A 21,322-nucleotide genomic window follows, 5' to 3' on the forward strand; every position below is an offset into this window, starting at 1 on the left:
GGGTCACCGAAAAAAGTGCGTTTCTGATTTTTCTCACGCGATTCGGCAGCTTCTCGAATAACAAAAATTATGCTGCTGCTTTTATTACTCTTTTTACATTGTCTTTTTTTCGTGTTGTGCTGTTTATTATTATTATTTTAATTTTTTCTTTTGGGTTTTGAAACTCGAGCGCCATCATCGGCGTGTGCTTCTTTCTGCTGTTTTATTTCTTAGATAACGAAGTGCTCGGTTGTTTTATCATTTTTTTTTGTTGTTGTTGTTGTAAATTGTACTAGTGTAAGAAGTGAGATTTGACCTGGAAAAACAGCCGACACTGATAAGTAAATCCTTAGGTAGGATTCCTAGTCGGAGAACAAACGAAACAGTTAACGGTAGTTATGTATGTACGTACGCCAAGTGTTCTCATTAGCGAAAGTTTCAGGTATAGAGAGTGGGTCGGCCTCTTTTATAGCATAACAAAAAGATTTGTCATCCAAAGGATGCGGAATAAAGCGTTTCTTAAATCGACGATTGAAACTGTAAAAAAACGATTAATTTTACATGCGAATTTTTGGTCGAATTCTATTAGAATCGACAATGTTTCTTCGCATATCACTGGTCGCCACGCGAGCTATGTATATTTGGGAGTGTGTAGTGCAGTTGACAGGGGTTTCCATTAAAAAATATAATATGTATTTTAATATAATAAATCACAATAAACCTTTTGGTTCTGACATCTTTTCTGATTTTAATTTTGCCAACATTTCCAACTAGAATTGTTAAGAAATCCAATAGAAAGCAGGTATAAAAATTGTAGCCAATTCAAACAAATCCTAGATAACTACCGCCGAGGATTTCGAGTTTTGTTAAGGTGTGTTTAGACTCTCTAATATACCTTGCATCAATATAAAATAAACAAAATAAGTCTATCAATGAATGTATTTTTCCAAAACTAGTTCCATCTTCTTCATTGTTGTTAAAATGTAATGCTCACAATCAAATGCCAAGCCACAATCTGAAATACTCGGCAGTTAGGGATTTCCTTCGATAAATTCTGCTATGGTTATAAATTCAGAAATTTCGGTGTAAAACAGTCTTTATAAACATTGACACGGATTACACGACAAGTTCAATGCATTTTTTTTACAATGCTACCTGGAAAGGCTAAGCGGGTAGTATTCTTGTTTATTTTTTACATATTCAAAAAACAACGCCTATCAGCGTATTTAAGGCGCATGTACTTGTTGGGAAAACGCCGATCGGCGTTGGTCAGCATTCAAAGGGATAAATATGTACTAAGTATTGTAATAAAATAAATCAATAACAATGTCAATATTTTCGTGTTAAATATGTTAGATTCGATATATCGTTTCTCTTTTCTCTCTGTCGGGGAACTTTATACCTACTTTTGTATAATATTTAGGCTTGCACTAAATTTAACTACATCGGTCTGCCCGTCGGTAATAATCATTATTTCCTATTTTAAACCATTCGGCTACTTTGTGAGTATTATTTTTAAATAAAGTGAACATCGCTGTTGGCAACTAAATAATGTTTCGCTGAGAGAAAAACAGTATTTTCATACAAAAATAGTCTCAATGAACGGCCAGATCAGGTACTAAAATACCATATACCATCATTGCAGTTATTTCCTTGCAAAATTTGCGAGAACAATGTGAATTTATTGACTAGTATTCGTCATTTCGCCCAAAAACAGCTCACTTGTTGAAAGCCGTTGTTTGGTATTGTATCGATATGTAATAATTAACGAGTGAAATCGACTACAATATGTTTTATTTTTGTCAGTATGTTTTACCGTTGTTTAAATAACGATGCATTCAATTGTTAAGAAACGCTATCTAGAATAATTTTTAATAATCGTTGCGCTAAATTTTAATCCTCGTAAATTTAAAATTACGTTTTATTCACAGAACAATTGAAATTGTTTTATTGGGCTATATATCGTATTGTTATATTGCTCTTTTTCTTTACTTCTTCTAACGATTGTAAATTTAAAAGTTTTACAGTCCTAAAACGGTGATTTCCAAACTAGAGTATGCGATGAGTCGTTTAGGAATAGGTGAAAAAAAAAGATAAAGGTTTAAAAATATTCAATTTAGTCTCCTTTGCCAAATATTGTTTGGCAGTATCTGTTTGTTTTATGTGGAATACAATAATGCATTCTATCGCATTCCTGCAATGTAAGGACGTAAAATAATTTCTGTATTTTTTTAATATATTTCTTATTTAACTATATAATATTATTACAATATAAATCAATGCAAGGTAATATTACTGTGAGTTTTTCTGTCCATAATATGACGTTGACAATTATTTTTATCGTCTAAAAATATATAAATATATTTCCATTAATATAATATATTAATGTAATGTATTCCATAAATAAATTAATAATATCAACAACTTACGTATTTTATATTAAAATTTTTTAAATGTAAATATCTCTAAATACGAAACACGAACTCAAAACTAGCCAAAATAATAGGGATGGTTAACGAAAAGGTTGGTTTCTAACTAATTTATGTACTTACATAGTTACATATAAGGGAATTCGAAGAAATTTCATCATCTTGAGCAAGTGACGTCATTGATATTTCTAGAATTGAAATTTTGTCCAACACATAATAAACAAATTAGTCCAGATTCGATATATTGCAGCTGAGATCTGACTATTTACTATTTATGACAGAAAACATTAATAGTTTGACCCACATATGTATTGATAATATCCTCAACTATTCATTAGAATGTATACTTAAATCTCGCATTCATAATTCATAAGGTAATAATTATGAATGCGAGGTTTACATTTAGGTAATACGCGATTTAGATACATACTTTTCTAGGTGCTATTTTTATATATGGAAATGTTTAAAATTTTTAGCATTCCTTTGTTGGAGATGCATATTTTCTATACATATGTACATACATAGGTTTGACCCAATATGAAATGGATCTAAAAAAAAAATGAACCTTTCTGACGAAGGATACCTTATTTTACCTGGATCTAGTGGAGATATTGACAAAAAAAAAAATGAGCGACAAACGTCTGCGGCGAATGTAAACAGAAAAGATCTAATCTTTTCAAACATCGTCAGCAAACTATTGAAAATGTTTATATGGGTGTGCGTATCGATTAGTTTTAAAATCAAATTTGTCGCAGTGAAAGTGATCGATTCGATAAATTTGGATCAAAAATTGGATTAGAAATTTAAACGAAAGCGCCAATATTGATTTAAAATGCGTTGAAAAGTGTTCGATATCTTTTTTCACGTAATCATCGATTGTACTTACGAAAAAGTGTACGTACGTAAAAATTAATTGAAACGTTTAATGGCTATTATCGAGTGAGATTCTTCGATTTTGTTTTCATTCTACGTATTTTAAAAGCGATTCATATTTTGTAAATAGTTTTCCACACCTACATACGTATGTATGTATGTAGATACATAAACATACTATCGTAGATTATATAACGAACACATTTGCAGATGTGGCTTTTAAATATTTATTTTAAGTTACAGTAATTATTTTCTATTATAGAGGTCACGAGCCATGAACTCTATCATGAACTCTATAGTCGAACTTCGAAGTTCTAGTATATTTGAACCGATCCAGCATGAGATGCCATCGCATAAATCCCCCACTCGACCTGCAATGGCCAATTACATTTCGTTTCAGTTTCGCATTGAATTTTGGTCAAGAAACATAACATTGTTCGTGCGTATAGCGGTCGGTAGAGTTTGTTCGTTTTGACTTCATGTTTCATATTTTGAAATATTTACTTTAATAAAATTTTAATATAAAATACCCAAGTTGTTGATATTATTAATTTATTTATGGAATACGCATATTTTTTAAATTAATGGAAATTTATATTTTTATAAGTAATTGTCAACGTCATATTATGGACTCTATACCCTTCAGGTATAAACACAGATTACCTAAACACAATCTGCTTTAGGACATCGACTTTAGAGAGTCTTTAATTAATATTATGTATTAGATGTATTATGAACATTTATAAGGATTGTAAATAGGTTTTTGAGCTCTTTTTCCTATAATGCTTTAGATTAACATTAGAATAATATAATACTGTGATTACTAACCAAATTAAATTAAATTGTAAAATAGAAAATGATCAGTAGATCAGTAGCTATTAAAATAGATATAAGATGTATTGTGAACATAATTTTGTAATAATAAAAAGCATTTAAAAATCAAAAAATATTATGGACGGCAAAGCTAACAGTAATATTATTAAAGACCTTGCATTGAATTATATTGTAATAATATTATATAGTTAAATAAGAAATAATTAAAAAAAATAAAGTAATTATTTTACGTCCATATAATATATTATTGTAGGTGCAATAAAAAAATCGAAATCAACCTTTGAAAATTATCGAGCGCTCCCATTCGTGAATTTTCCCATTTTGAGGCCTGATGTCAGATACATAGGTACGAGATTTATCAAATTAATGCATTAAACTTATGAATCTTCGTAAATTGAAATTGTTCTAATTGTTTGATGCGAAGCAGTTGGTATTGTTTTGTTTACTTTTTCAACATCGATTATTTCTAAATGACTTTTCCCAATGTTTCGACTTTCGTCGAAGAAAATATCATTTTGCCAAATGTACTTTTAAATACTTCAGGTGAAATTTATATTTTTATCGTCGTTTAATTAATCTCCAATATATGTATATATGTATGTATGTGTTTTCGTTGTTCACGTAATCCACCGAATCACTAATAGTCTGACAATTTTCCAGGAGAAAATGCGACGTGCGGATTTCCCGGTGCCCCGGCTCATTGCACGGTCCAGTTTTCCGGCGGTGGAGAACCTGGGGCCTCTGAGGCTGGTGCAGTCGTTTCGTACTTCTGCGAAAGGGGCTTTGAGCTTTTGGGGCCCTCGAGGAGAGCCTGCACCCCCGATGGACGGTGGACCCCTGACGGAATACCATTCTGCGGTATGTATACTTCAATATTAATTCAAATGTACTCTTTCATGAATTATATTGATCAATGTTCATTTTTATACTCCACCAATGGAATACAACACTGATTTATTGGCGTAATCTCCCGGGAGATTTTAAATACTTCATCGCCATAAGCGCACCGGTGCGCGCTCCTTCGTTTTTAAGGCTATGGCTTGAAATTAATTTTGGTTTCTTCACAGAGACATCTAAAAATATCCTGTAATACTAAATTAAATCGGAAAAAAATCAATATTTTTTGTTAGTTTGTGATATATTCAAGAGTTAGCGTCAAAGGTTGGCACTAAACACATGTTATAAAATAACACTGTTCGAAAAATTACGATTTTTTTTTGGTTCAGAGACGAGATATGACTTTTCTTATAGATCTATGCCCAGTGAATACGAATCTGGTAATAAAAAATGTTTATTGGCTCGATTTATTGGCTCGGTGATTGACTCAAGATTCGGAGACATGTGTGTTTTTTAAATCGCGCGATTTAAAATTCAGCACACTTCCAATTAATCCCTTTAAACGAAAAAAAAAATAGTGTGGCCAGAATACTATCTCAATAAACATTTTTCAATAGAAAATACTGAATATAAAACAGTATTAACAGTGGGATAAAATCCCAAAGGAAAATACGTACGTTTTTACTTTGATTTGAACTCGACGACTACTTAGAGAGATTTGAAAGCTGAAAAGTAATACAAATGAAAGATAAAATACCCGGCTATAGATTCCAATATTCAGTTTGAACAGAAATTTGACAGTATTTGAGACATCGACAGAACAACACCAAGATATAGAAAAATCGCGTGATTTAAAAAACACATATATCTCCGAATCTCGAGCCAATCAACATTTTTTATTACCAGATTCGTGTTTACTGGGCATAGATCTATAAGAAAAGTTATATATCGTCTCTGAACCATTTTTCGTGTCCAACATTCGAAAAATGAAAATATGATTTTGTTATTGAATTATTAAAGATTAGCTGTTTTTCATTTAAATTTCTCTAATCTAACACATATAATAAAATAATAATCGAATCGGTTTCTACAAACGCGTGGCGATTGAGTGGTTAAAAATCGGTCGTAATACTAGTCACATTATAGATGGTGGTCTATAAACGCGTGGCGTTTTCATGTTGTTTTTTTTTTTTCAAAATAAAAGCACATGTTATAAACATACATGTTTCAGTCCAAGTGTTCACTTTGGTTCGTTCATGAACATACTAGTTTGCTTATGTAAGTGCTAACAGTCAAAAGCTTCAAATAGACTCACCAGTTGTATAGGTCTTTCATATGACGAAGTCTCATCGTTATTTTTTTGCTATACTTTTTATATTAAAATATAAAGTAATTAATTAATTATGGGTTTTTTTTATTTTATGCCTACATTTGTACCATAAAATAAAACTGAACAAAATGTACTGCTGGTTAAACGATGTTTCTGCCGGTATAAAATCCACACGCATTTGTTTTCGAATACATACCCAAGTTGTTAATAGATAATATTTCGTCAACTAAACGGCCTATAGTATGAAACTTTTGAGCTATTCAAATCTTTGAGACGTCAAAATTTATAAGGGAAATCCTATGGAAGCCACATTTCAACGTCGCTATAGGTCCCGTTTCCGCTAATATTAATAATATTGAAACCCAGAAAAAGCGTATTTAAATATTATATTATACGTATGTATCTACATCACGGCCGTAGCCGGGGGGTGGGGGGGGTGGCTTTAAAGGTGCCAGACCCCTTAATTTAAAAAATAATATATAATTATGACTTATGTATAAAATGAATTTTTCATTCGTTTCAAAATATATATGTATGTATGTAGGTAGAATATTTCTCTGGTACTTTTTTTTAACTAAAATGAGTCATGCAAAATGTAAAGAATTTTTTATTAATATTTTCCTTAAATTTATTTTTCGTTTTTACAAGCCTCTTATTTAAATCTTTAAATGTTATTGAGCAAACTAGTTTGTTTGTCCATTTTTACTTTTGTGTACACTAAAATTGGTTCACATATTAACAAACTAGTATGTTCGTGAACGAATGAAATATACACTTCTATACTATATATGTATATTAAAGACAGGGTTGTATTGTACTTATTCAATATTCGTGTTTTTACCCGGCTTCGCTCGGTATTTGTAATATATTATATAAACCGCTTAAACATAGCCAATCTAATAGTTAACATTTTATTAAATTTATTTGAATAGTTTTATTATATTTAAATTATTTTTTCTGCGAACCAACAATAGTTACATACAAAGTCTCTTTCGAAATTATTTTTCAACTAGTGTTTTTACCAGGCTTCACTCGGTGTTTGTAATATAATTTTTTTGAAATTATATATTAGAGATATTATACAACTTTTACTGAATGGGTTGCATTGCTGATGTTGATGTATATAAGAACCAAGTGCATAAGATCTAGAGCTATCATTCAATTGCGATGATGCCAAAAGAAGTTTACACTTTTTTATTTCTGATTCTGAGAGAGTTGAATAAGCGTTTCCATTTGAAAGATTTTTTCTTGCACATTTATAATAAGTTTGAATGAAGTAACAGGTTTACGTCAAAATTACACCGTTTCATCCGGTTTTGAGTTTTTTTTTTTTTTAATTTTCTTTGCCTACCGGCACTTGGGAAGAGTCGATTAGTCCCGTCCAAGTCTGCTTAAGGTTTAATTGGTTAAATAAGCAATAGATTATTATTTGATACGCTCAACTTTGTTATCTATTGTTCGGCGTTACAATCGACGAAAAAAACTTTCCCCGAATGCTAATGAACCTTTGCAGAGAATTGAGCGCGATTTAATTTCCGTTCGTTTTGTAACTCTAATGCGGATTCCGTTCTAGAAAGTGTAAAATAAAATATAAGCAAGGGCCGATCGTTTGTTTCGAATCAATTTCAAGTGGTTTACAACACTTGAATAATGTATTTTCTCGATGAAAACATACTCTTTTACAAGCACCTCTTCCGCTCATTGCGAATCTCACCTCAATAGAGCTCTTGAGCTCTACATTTGTACATGCATATGTAGGTAGATAGGCAGAGTTTGTGTGACCAGTTTACTAAACGTTTGTACGGGGTCGGATATTTAACTTTCTACATAGTTTTGCTGGTCACTTAGAACCTGTTTATTTCTTATTCGGAATGCAAAAAAAAATCATAAAGAACATCGTAGTACATCTCATCACGTGCTCACGTTCGACACAGTGAGACTGTTTATTAGAGTAGCCCTCACTTCGAGATGGAAAAACTTAAATTTTTCAACATTTCCTATGCTGGTTCAATATTTATTTATTTATTTTATTTTAAAAGGAAAACCAACGGTCTTAAATCAAAACAGAACAAATAATAAAATACATTACATAAGACCAATTATAGGTTTCCGCTGGTAGTAATAAACTAAAGGGTAAACATACACATAGTCATACATAAAATTTGGAAATCAACATAAGAAATAAAAAAAACACCGCGTAAAAAAAAGTTTTTTAAAAACATACTTCTTCTATAATTTGTATATAAAATTATTATTTTGAATAAAAATACCAATAATTTTATTTTACTACCGCCATCTATGTTTAAAAATAAAAACTGGATAGACGTCAGGCACTTTTAGAAATTCAAATTTCAAACGCGTCTTACACAATATTTTTGCACCATCGTAATGGCGGAGGATCTATTTACTTATATTGATGACCAAAATGAGCAAAATGGCAAAGTATGAAAACGATCGGATAAGAGATAAGATATATAAGTCGTCTTAAAGTGAAACGTAAAGGAGGTATGTATGTAAAAACAGAGAAATTAAATAATTAAATGTGAGTAATAAATATGACCAGGCAACGCTTAAATAACGAGAAACATTCGGTGAAAATTGATTAATTTCAACTTACGATAGGTATGTGTTTTCAAACAATATATGAAGACTAGTGTTGTGCCCGTTGATTTTAACGACGGATGCTTTCTGAATGGAATTGATATACGAATTAAAATAAAGTTATATGTTGTATATAAATATAATGTAACGTAATTTATAGGCGCGCGTGCATGTCTTAATATAAAAAAGTCGAGTGCGCGCATTACACGCTCACCGGTCCAACCCGTTCACCCGTTCGAAATGATGAATGAATGTGTGTGTTTTCGTGGATGTGTGTATGTGTGTACGATCCCCCGCAGCACATCTGACGCTGACGTCATTCGGCATTCAATATCAGGAGCACATGTCAGACGCTCCACACACCCTCCCCCCCCCACTGCTCCGCTATTCCACGTCTCCTTGACAGGATCGCTCGTCACGCCACATCGCTATCCTTTTTAAATCATACTTTGGAACGCAGAAATGTATAAATTTATAATTTTTTTTACGATGTACCCCTTTTCTAGATCATACAAAATCTATTAAAATAAATTTCTTGTAGTTCATTCTAGGAATACAAGAAATATAGGGTGTATATGTAGCTTTGAAAATCGTGTAGTTATTACGAAAAACGTAAAAATTGGGACACTTGCATACCCCACTTCGGTGAGGGAGGGTTAAATAATACAAGAATTGGTTATTAAAAGCATAAATACGATCAAATAAATAGTTCCGTTCTCGGGCTTTGGATCGGTTTTGAAAAATTGATTCTTAAAAAATGTCCATTTATTTTTAATTGCAAAATTCGGCCTATTCGCACGCTTAACGGGAGGACTCATCAGAAATGTGGCTGGGCGAGAAAAGTGCGCCAACCTTGCACCGCATATTGACTGAACTTGATCCAAGAGACAAACAGGTTCTTTAGCAGAGCTCTCTAATCTGCACATTGCGGTCATCACGACCGTACACCTACAAGTGTTACCGATATACGTTTGTAAATTTATATCCATATAAACAAACCATTGACAATTCGAAAAAAAAAACCACACGGCTTAAAACGCACGGGGTGGAAAACGAGAAAATCGTCGCGATTTCCATTCATCTGCCAATCCCATTCAGGTGGGAAATATCGTCGAAATTGGCGTTAATGTCGAAATTCAGTGGGAAAAGTTTGCGAAATCATAATATGTATGATGGATTTGTTTGGACGCGAGCCGTAAATTTAGGATCTCTGTGGTAACCGGAAAAGAGTGGCATAACGGTAGAGGGCGATATCTGAAACGGAATGCGTGTCCTGAGGCAACATGTGTATAATATAAGTACTGGGTACCTTCTCTAGCACGTATAATACTATTAGCAAATACACCGACCTATCTATGTATGTAGGTATGTTACGGTTGAAGTGTATCTTCCAGTTGTATGTAATATATTTTGACTTATTGCAATATAATCCATCTAACGTGGTACCAAGTACCGTTATAGTTGAAGTGTATTTTCAGTTGTAATATTTATTTATTTATTTATAGTTTTGGACCATTGTGGCTTTACAGGAAGAACCTAATGCGCCACAATGACCTACATTTGATAAAGAAATATATTTTGACTAGTTGGAATATAATCCATCTAACGTGGTACCAAGTGACGTTATAGTTGAAGTGTATTTTCAGTTGTAATATATTTTGACTAGTTGGAATATATGTAATCCGTCTAACCCACGCAAGTTGATTCATATGGCGAATTACGTTCCAACTGGTCAAGATATACTATAATACAACCGAAAATACAGATCAACTATAAGTTGGCACCAACCAGGTTAGATGGAGAGGTTAGATTTTCGTGAAAGCGTCACTCGATTAGTAAATTGAGTTGGAAAGTCACTTTTTTTTGTTTTGAACACATTCTTAGAGTTATCATAGTAATAAGGTATTCATTTCCTTTATTCGTAAAACCAAGCAAATATTGAATTCTAAAGCATTCGTAGAAACATCAGAGCTGTCAAAAGTCAACTGGCGTGGATTGTTGAAAGTGTATTTGCGCTTGTGGGGATATCATTTACTAGTCGAATATGAATTACCTAAAACGCTAGATGGAATATATCTATATATGTATATATAAAATATATAAAATTGAATGTCTGTTTGATGTACATATGTATGTCTGTCGCATGCCGGGTTCAGCTAGTTACAACTGAAATACACTTCGACTGTAACATCTAATATATAATTTCGAAAGAGACTTTGCATCTATGTAAGGTTTGGTCCGTAGAATCCGTGGCGTTAATTTTAATACAAAATCAAATGAATATTCAAATAAATCTAAATAAAATAAACCTATTCTACTATTAGATTAGCCATGTTTAAGCGGTTTATATATTGCAAATACCGAGCGAAGCCGGGTAAAACCACTAGGATATATTAATTACACGTTGAATACTGACTATTTTCCAACAGTGTAAATATTAAAAATTTGACATTGAAAAATTTTTTTGCTACTTAAATTAAATTTTGTTGTTATTTTATAAGTATTATGTTATCTGGAAATCAACTATACATATGTATGTACTCTGTTTTCATTGGATAATATACTAGGGTTTTTATTTCGGGTGTATTCATTAATTGAGAAGTTCAAAAAAAAAAATTGGGAAGATCAACTAAAGCATGGTATTCTCCAGGATATTCTTGATTGATTTGGTGGTGGGCTTAGAAACATATAAATAAATGGTATGTGTGTGTGTGTGTGTGTGTGTGTGTGTGTTTGGGTGTGCTGAAAGCATTTCGTAATGCGAATGTGTTACGGTATCAATACCTGTACATTTTTAACGGAATTGACGATTAGGCTATAACGAAATGCCTCTGCCTTTGGCCAGCTAATGACCTCACCGACTGCTCTTCTACAATTATATAATTTTCAAATGATCAACGCCAAAAAAATCGCACAAACATACGATAAATGCAAAAAGAAGCCAACACTACGCACTCCTAACTCAATTATTTGATTAGTATTATTATCTATATATATATGTATATATATAAAATTGAATGTCTGTCTGTCTGGTATAGGCTCCTAAACCACTCAACCGATTACGATGGAACTTTCAGAATTTGTTGTATGCATGTCCGGGAAGATTACAGTGAAAAAACCTCTTAATAATAATATTCGTAATTACGATTTTATCGACGCGAAAGTATGAAGCTTCAGTGTGTAGTCAAGGAAATTTTTACGTTGGTAACCACGTTACCAGTTGGTTTATGACGACACGGCTTTCGCCGCCTGACGACGCGGCTATTCGCAGCCTGCATTTTTCCGACAAATTATCATTACCGTAATTTAATTTGATTTACTATTGTTTTTACCCGGCTTCGCTCGGTATTTGTAATATAAACCGCTTAAACACGGCCAATCTAATATTAAACATTTTATATAATTTTATTTGAATATTTGTTTTTTTTTTATTAAATTGACTGTCACGAACAAACAAACATATATACTATAACATATATGTAGTCTCTTTCAAAATTATATGTATAACAGAATCCTGAATTCTATAGGATATCAAATTCAAATGTTGTCAGACGAACGAGCGAAGGCAAACATACATATGTAGAAAAGGCTTGTAATAATAATAAAAAAAAGAAAACTGGCTAATCGGTCAATTCATCGATGGTTTTACCTTATTCAATGGAATGCGTTAAAAATGTGTGTCGAAATCAAGTATGCATTGTATGGAAGATTTAAAATATGTGGTTTTGATATGCAACGTGAGTCGAAGGAGCGGGTGTGGGTCAAGGGCACATCCAACGTCCCATTTGGTGCAAGTGTTCGTTGACCCGTGACTCCAGTTTGGGCGCGACTACCGACTACTGACTACACGGCCACACGGCCATCAACCGTTACGCACACTCGTTGTTGTTGATGTGTCGGGTTGTTGCCATTGCTCACCTCTAGTCACCGCACACCGCAACTTTTTCACAATTATTTTAATAAACACACATGGATGTTATATATGGTATCCGGACAAATACCCCCCCGGACACACACCCCCCGCCAAAAAATCCTCTGGACATTACCCAATAAAAATTGTTTAAAAACAGAAATAAATACTTAATAATCTAATATACAATTTGGAAAGAGACTTTGTATGAATGTATGTAGCCTTCGTTCGTTGGGTCGTAAATCCGTGACGTCACCGAACAAATAATTCGGATTTTTTCGATTCAATGGATTCGGAGTCCCCGGGGGCAAAGGCGCCGAGGGCGAAGCTGCCTTCGCACCAGGGGTGCAGCCGCCGGGGGCGAAGCCCTATGGGGCGCAGACGCCAGGGTGAAACCCTAGGGGGCGCGAGTGCCGGATTCTGGTATACATATAATTTTTTATAAGAGACTTACTATATACATATGTTTGTTTGTGCGTGACAGTCAATTTAATAAAAAAACAAATGAGTATTCAAATAAATTTAATAAAATGTTTACCATTAGATTAGTCATGTTTAAGCGGTTTATATTTCAAATACCGAGCGAAGCCGGGTAATACAGCTAGTTAATGATAAAGTAAAGTAATAAATAAGAATAAATTAAGTGTGGTAGAGCATATAGAATTTCAATTTAAATACAATATTTAATTTCAGTTTATTGTTGTAAATAGAATAAATATCAATTTAAAAGACTTTTAGTCACCAGTTTGCGTTTGCGTTCTGGGGTATTGAAAGTAAATTTTAATTAACGTATATATTATTGTTATATTATTATTATTATATTTAAAATACTTTTAGACTATCCATGATAGAATTTATAAAATCGAGAAACGGAAAAGAAAAAGAGATTAATATAAAATTAATTTTGAAGTTTTGTATATTTTAAATTATTATTATGGATGACTGATTTTTTATTATTGATTATTGATTATTTATAAATTATCTGATATACTTATTATTAATCTGTATTTTTCTGGCTGAAAAAAATTAGCATTGATACTGACTTTTTATTAAAGATACTGTAAATTTTTATAAATTTTTTTATCCTTGACGGAGGGGGGGGGGGGGTTATTTGCACCTACATAGAATTATGAACATGTGTCCTAGAACCGTTATACATATATTGGCATAACTCATCGATGAATCGACCATCTTCCGGTTAAGGTTTATCTGATCTTATCTGACAATGATTGTTGGGGCGGTTCCATTCAGAATCTCTACCACTAAAATTCTGACCACCACATTCGTTCTTTCCGCTTCAGAAGGCAAATGAGAAATCACCTGAGATGAAAAAAAAACCTTTCTCAAGACAACTTCGTGGCAAATACTAAAGGTATATAAAAAAGTTATATTTAGTTCACAGGAAAGTTCAATCGATTGATTGTATTGTGATAGGTTCACGTGACTTTCTTACAGTGCTTTTCTCAGTGGCATGTAGATTTGCGTGTATACATACTTGCATACATATATCATCATAAATGATAATGTAGACGGACGAAAGCGAAACAGTATACTACACATGTAAATACATATGTATGTACATACACTCGTGTGAAGATGGGATATACATATATGTGCATATATTAGCTCTCTCTCTTTCTAGTTCTTTCTGGTTAATTTTCTAGTTGTTGTGTTAAAAATGATAGGGATAAGACAACAAATATTGAAAATACACACATGTATAGGTACTATCGTAATAGGGGGTACATAGGGGGTAGCAGATCTTTCAAAGACTTAAAGAAAAAATAATTGTTTCACATGACTTTTTAATACTAGTGGCCTGGTGTACGCGCTCGTGCGTCTAAAGAACTGTCAGTTGACACATCGCGCCTGCGCATTATTGCTGTGATGTATTATAAATACGTACACTGATAGACATCTTACAAAAATAATAATAAGTTTTAGTTCTATAGCATGTTTTTGACTATTTTTGTATTAAAAAATAACGACAAGCATCAACACGCAAACGCACATAGGTAAGGCCAACAGGCGACTGCATGACTCAATAGCTACGCGACGAAAACAATAGGTTACAAAAATATAGCTGTTTCTTTCTCTCGCACTGATTCATCGATCAACGAGAATATGCAAGCGAACAGTCTAAAACATGACCTATCGCTACCGCCTTTAAATCATACTTTGGAACGCAGAAATGTATAAATGTATTTTGTTACGATGTACCCCTTTTCTACATCATACAAAATCTATTAAAATAAATGTCTTGTAGTTCATTCTAGGAATACAAGAATTATAGGGTGTATAGCTTTGAAAACCACATAGTTATTATGAAAAACGTAAAAATTGGGAGCTTGCATACCCACTTCGGTGAGGGAGGGCTAAAAAAAAACTTTATTTGAAATTTATCCATAAGAAATTTGTAATCGGAAGTTAAATTCATTCTTTTGTAGAATTATTATGCTGTGTAAATATGTATGTATAAACAATTTGAATTATTTCGTCTCATATTTTAAAAAATCCCGTTAAGGAGGACGGGTGGGAGTGGGTTTGGATACATTTTGAACGAGGGTTCGAAATTCCTAGCTACGCCACTGGTTAGGGTGTTGAAGCAGTTAGCGGAATGGTCACAGTTTAATACCGATCAAGCCAACTGACAAATGTATTCGTTTCCTGTCAATTTCAAGTGCAAGAACGCGGATTCCGTGAACAAATATTGAAATTCGAAGAAAGAAAGCTTTCGGGAATTCACCAGAAGACTGTTCATTATTACATTATGTATATTATGACTCGCAAGAGAAAGCAAGACGAGTCATCGGCGCAAAATGAGGCTTTTGGCATGGGATAGTCCGGATACCGTCGACCTGATTTATTGTTATGCGTAATGTAAAATTCATGTGCATACGCTTTTATTTCAAAATGGAAAAAAAATCGCTTTTTTTATTATGTTTTCCGATCATTCACAGCCTTCGGATTCATATTCGTTGAGTGCGAAAGGAAATCTGCAAGATATGCCATTTTATATGATATGCCATACGACGATTTGTAAACAAATTCAGGTGTACATTTTTATACCAGCTTGTCAATAGTATGTTCATGGTTTTCTGTATCTGAAACATGATTAATAAAAAAAATAATTCAACCTTTTGTTGGCAAACATTTCGACTTCGCTTCTGAGGATGTTTTGTCAAACAAAAATGCTTTTGTCGAATGCAATTTTATTATACTGGCGAAAGCTTGAACTTCGTCTTTATATATTGGATGACAGCATAAGTAAGTGCTTGATTTTCATAAATGGTTTTAGCCCTTTGAGTGCTGACGTCTTTTCGCCGACATTTATAATCCAATATAAAACGCTGAGATAAGAGTGGTGATGAGTGAATCCGTGGTAAGTTTCACTCTATAAAATGTCACACAACACTATGACGGTCTCAGGTCAGCGGCGAGTAAGTGCCGCCGCTTAACAAAAGCACAACCCGGTTTTCAAAGGTACCGTATCATCTTTGACAGAGAAGGAAACTCTATAATAAATCCCTGGTAGTGGGCAGCAGCTCTGCCAGTATAAGATGTCAAAACATTTACTGCGCTGTAGAAGGAAGTGGGAATCCACTGCAGTATTCTCCCAAGATAACTATGATGTACAAAAATAAAAGTGTGAAGAAGTCTGACTCTCCGGCTGACACCCGGCGCCTTCGAGGTTCCAGGTCTCACGGTGTGAAATTGGCTACTGGCCACATGCATGTGACTCACCAGGCATCATGTGGAAAATATGCGACTGGAGAAACTTTACGGAACAAATCCAAAATAGGTACTTGGAACGTTAGAGGACTCCTGAATCCTGGGAAAACACTGGTTGTTGAGAAAGAGATGTACAGTCATGGGCTAGATATACTCGGAATCTCGGAAACGCACTGGAAGAACAACGGCCATTATAAAACTTCAAATGGAAATACGATATATTTTTCTGGTAACCAAGATTCGTCACATAGCGGTGTCGCGGTGATCTTAGCATCTAAATTAACCAGTGCACTAATTGGCTACAACCCCATAAGCGACAGACTTATACACTTAAAACTCAACACGCATCCGTATAAACTCAACATCCTTCAAATATATGCTCCTACTGCAGATGCCGAAGATATTAAAATAAATGCGTTCTATGCTTCACTACTCGATACATTGTCAAATATCTCAAACAAAGAAATGACCATCATTCTTGGTGATTTTAATGCCAAAGTCGGTAATAATAGCAACATTGATAACATAGTAGGTAAATATGGATTGGGTATTCAAAATGAGAGAGGAGAGAAACTTATAAGTTTCTGCATTGAAAATAAAATGTCCATTATGAATACTTGGTTTCAACATCATCCTAGGCGATTGTACACTTGGATATCTCCTGGGGATCGTCACCGCAACCAAATCGATTATGTATTAATAAATTCTAGATGGAAATCATCGATACATAACGTCAAAACATATCCAGGTGCAGATTGCGGATCGGACCATAACTTACTTGTTGCTAAATTTCGACTGAAATTGAAAATGATTAAAAGACATCAAAATAAAGCAATTAAACTCACCAATGATGATGTAATTAATTTTGGCAATGTAATCAGAGAAAAAGATGCAGAATTCCAAATAAATCCTAATGTAGATGTAGAAGAGTCTTGGAAAATTTTTAAAGATCTCATAATTCGGTATGCCAGAAAACATCAAACACCGCAAAATGAACATCGTAAGTCTTTTATCTCTGATTCAACTTGGGTTAAGATAAAAGAACGTAAAAGACTTAAACAAACTGGCATAACATCGACAGAATATCTTGAAAGGTATGCAATATTACATAAAGATATTCAAAGGAGTTGTAGGCGGGATAAAGCTAAATATATAAATGACATATGTGAGGAAATAGAAAAACACGCATTAAAGAATCAGGCAAGGGATATTTTTCACAAAGTAAAAATCGTCACTCAAAAATTTTCACCCAAAACTTGGACAATAGATGATCAATTTGGAAACACGCTTACAGATATTGATGTGATACTCAACCGATGGAAAGAATACTGTTCGGAATTGTACAGTGGTAGTTCGTCGACCTCAATTGTTTCCCTAATTGATGATGTCAGGGAGCCTGACATCTTGACATCTGAAGTTGTAAATGCCATAAAGAAACTGAAATGTAAAAAGTCTCCTGGCAGCGATGGTATACAAGCTGAACTTCTGAAAGAGCTTGGTGAAACTGCGATAAAGGCGCTATGTAATATGTGCAACAAGATCTGGGTAAACGGAGTATGGCCGAAAGATTGGGTCAATTCAATATTCATTCCCTTACACAAGAAAGGATCTACAAAAAAATGCGAGAATTACAGGACCTTAGCCTTAATATCGCACTCTAGTAAAGTATTGCTGTATATAATTAAAGATCGTTTGAGCAGTTACCTTGGATGGCAAATACCGAACGAACAAGCAGGGTTTGTAAAAGGCAAAGGGACGAGGGAACAAATACTGAATATACGTCAACTCATTGAAAAATGTCGGGAGTTTCAAACTCCAGCCGTTCTTTGTTTTATAGACTATAAAAAAGCTTTTGACTTTGTGAACTGGGACTATCTGTGGAAAGTTCTACTGGACATGGGAGTCCCCATGCATCTTGTAAAAATAATACATAACTTGTATAATGATAACAATGCAGTAGTTCGAATAAATTCGCTAAACTCGACAAATTTTCGAGTACAACGTGGAGTAAGGCAAGGATGTATATTATCTCCAGACCTATTTAATATATATGGAGAGTATATAATGCGTAGAGCACTGGATGGTTGGAAGGGTGGAGTGTCCATTGGTGGAAAAAAACTATCCAATCTTCGGTATGCGGATGACACAACGCTCATAGCTAATAATCATGAAGAAATGGCCGAACTGATCCGTCGTGTTGAGACAGAGAGTAATGTGCTTGGCCTCCAGATAAACCGCCCCAAAACAAAAATTATGATAATTGACCGTCACCAACAGCTGCAAAACAACAACTCAGCTTTAAACGGTATAGATGTGGTTGATAATTTTGTCTATCTGGGGTCACTCATATCTAACAACGGCGGCAGCGAATTGGAAATACGGCGCCGGATTACATTAGCAAAATCGGCAATGTCACAACTAACGAAGATTTGGAAGAATAGAGCCATTACAACTGCTGTCAAAATCCGTCTCGTGAAGAGTCTCGTTTTTTCTGTCTGCCTTTATGGTGTCGAGACGTGGACCATGAAGGCGGCGGATAGACGGAGAATCGATGCCTTCGAGATGTGGTCCTGGAGACGGCTACTGCGCGTGCCTTGGACCGACAAACGCACGAATGTGTCTATTCTTGAAGAATTGAAAATCAAGGATAGATTGTCAACAATATGCCTGAAACGTATATTGCAGTTCTTCGGCCACATTGCACGAAGAGGTGAGGAGAGCCTGGAGCGGTTGGTTGTGGTTGGTAGCGTCGAAGGCAGAAGAGCCAGAGGCAGATCCCCCGCACGCTGGACTGACCAAGTATCTGCAGCGACGGGCGCTTCCACGGTAGCAAGTCTTCGCCTGGCCGAATTTAGAACTGAATGGAGGCAGCTGGTTGACCGCACATCATAGTCACGATCCTCAGTGATGAGGGAACCGACAGCAATATAAAACAGGTATAAAAATTGCAGCTAATCCAAAAAAACTCTATTTAACTACCGCCGAGGATTTCGAGTTTTGTAAAGGTGTGTTTAGACTATCTAATATATCTTGCAACAATAACAAAACAAAAGAACAAAACAAACTCCATAAACAAAAGAAGTCTATAAATAAATGTATTTTTCCAAAACTAGTTCGATCTTCTTCATTGTTGTTAAAATGTAATGCTCACAATCTAAATGCCAAGCTACAATTTAAAATACTCGCCAGTTTGGGATTTCCATCGGGAAATTCTGCTATGCTTCATTCAGAAATTCCGGTGTAAATCAGTCTTTATAAATATTGACACGGATTACATGTTCAATGCATTTGTTTTCAATGCTACCTGGAAAGGCTTAGCGGGTAGTATTTTTGTTTACTTTGTATATATTCAATATATAAAGCCTGTCGGCGTTTTTCAGGACCATAGACTTGTTGGCAAAACGCCGATCGGCGTTGGTCAGCATTCAAAGGGTTAATCAAACGGTTTCTAACGAATTTATGCAGTCATCTGATATTTTATCTACATCTACACTGTATGCTCGGCATAACGAGGATAGATAGGGTAGTAAGAGGTATGATAAGGGTATTTGATATAGACAATGGAGAGAGTGAAATTATTGAAATGGCAATAGTCGAGCTACATAGCTAGAAAGACGGACGATAGAAGTGCTTGAATGGTACCCGATAAAAATATAGAGTGAAAAAAGAAAAAGTTATAGGCGTTTAAATAATTGAAATCTGACATGGTGAAAAGTGAGAAGAGTCGGGCACTTTTTCGTGGGAGAGTTTTCAAACGCGTCTTACACGATATTTTTGCACCGTCGTAATGGTGGAAGATCCATTTACTTATATTGTTAACCAAATTGAACAATATGGCAAAGTATGAAAACGATCGGATAAGAGGCAAATTTTTTCCTGAATTGTAATCGTAAGTGAAACATAAAAGAGGTTCGTAAAAAGTAAAAGGATGAGTGGATGAAATTAGAAAAGTGTGTGTAATAAAATTAATGACAGATGAGAGGCTTTCATCCAGCAGTATCTAAATGGTAACATTTTGAGTCCTCGAAAGAAAGCAAAGAGCCTAACTAGGATTGTATCGCGTCTGTTGGCGGGCAAGTTGTTCTTGTTCTCTGATAAACCGTTACGACAGACGAATTGCCAGATACTTTGTCTGCAGACGAATCTCTACGCGAATGGTCACCTTAATCACGTGGGTCGTTTTGAAAAAACCCACACGCTAAAAAAAGTCACCTACGAACCAGAACAGTTTATGACGTCATAGAAAACGGTGAGTAACGGGGCGGTGAGCGGAAGTCAGCTCTTCTCAAACTGTTAACCGGTGCTAATGATCTCGCGTAAGAGCGACCGGTCTTGAGACTTAGTGTTGCGAATTAATAGTCGAACATTTTTTGTCCTCGTCTTCTTAACTGAAATGAGTAAATTGACGTGGCGAAAGTATTCAGGTCCGCTCGGGTTCTGTCTGATTCTCATTTGATAAAAATTAACTTTGACTAATTACATAGTTAGGCGGAGTTTTAGCTTATCACGAACAAATAAACTTTCAAATATATATCAAGTATCTACTACCTATGTATGTATGTATGTATATAATGTTTGTTTGTTTGTATATTTAATATGTATAATCGAACTTTTGTGTATTTGCATATGCATATGTGTGTTTGTGTGTCCGCTTTGAAAATGAACAATTTTCTTCTCAATACCACCAAATTTTGAATTCTATCACATCCTAACTTAGACCGTAGACGATGTAAAATTCTAAACCGTTGGAAGGTTTTTTGCAAGTTTTATCCGTCTGTTCAACGCCAGGAAATTCAG

At 34.3% G+C, this 21,322-nt stretch overlaps 1 protein-coding gene across 1 annotated transcript in view; it reads left to right on the forward strand.

Annotated features, from left to right (window-relative positions):
- Nucleotides 1–1,577: 1,577 nt before the first annotated feature.
- Nucleotides 1,578–21,322, forward strand: part of LOC143922826 (uncharacterized) — a 73,013-nt gene continuing 53,268 nt past the window's right edge. The window contains exons 1-6 of the mRNA XM_077446182.1: nt 1,578–1,594; nt 1,911–1,943; nt 2,007–2,059; nt 2,987–3,123; nt 3,544–3,660; nt 4,760–4,973. Of these exons, the coding sequence (XP_077302308.1) occupies nt 1,578–1,594; nt 1,911–1,943; nt 2,007–2,059; nt 2,987–3,123; nt 3,544–3,660; nt 4,760–4,973 (571 nt within the window). The remainder of the gene's footprint in view (nt 1,595–1,910; nt 1,944–2,006; nt 2,060–2,986; nt 3,124–3,543; nt 3,661–4,759; nt 4,974–21,322) is intronic.

Source organism: Arctopsyche grandis, chromosome 2, assembly GCF_051622035.1.
Source record: "Arctopsyche grandis isolate Sample6627 chromosome 2, ASM5162203v2, whole genome shotgun sequence".
Classification (NCBI taxonomy): domain Eukaryota; kingdom Metazoa; phylum Arthropoda; class Insecta; order Trichoptera; family Hydropsychidae; genus Arctopsyche; species Arctopsyche grandis.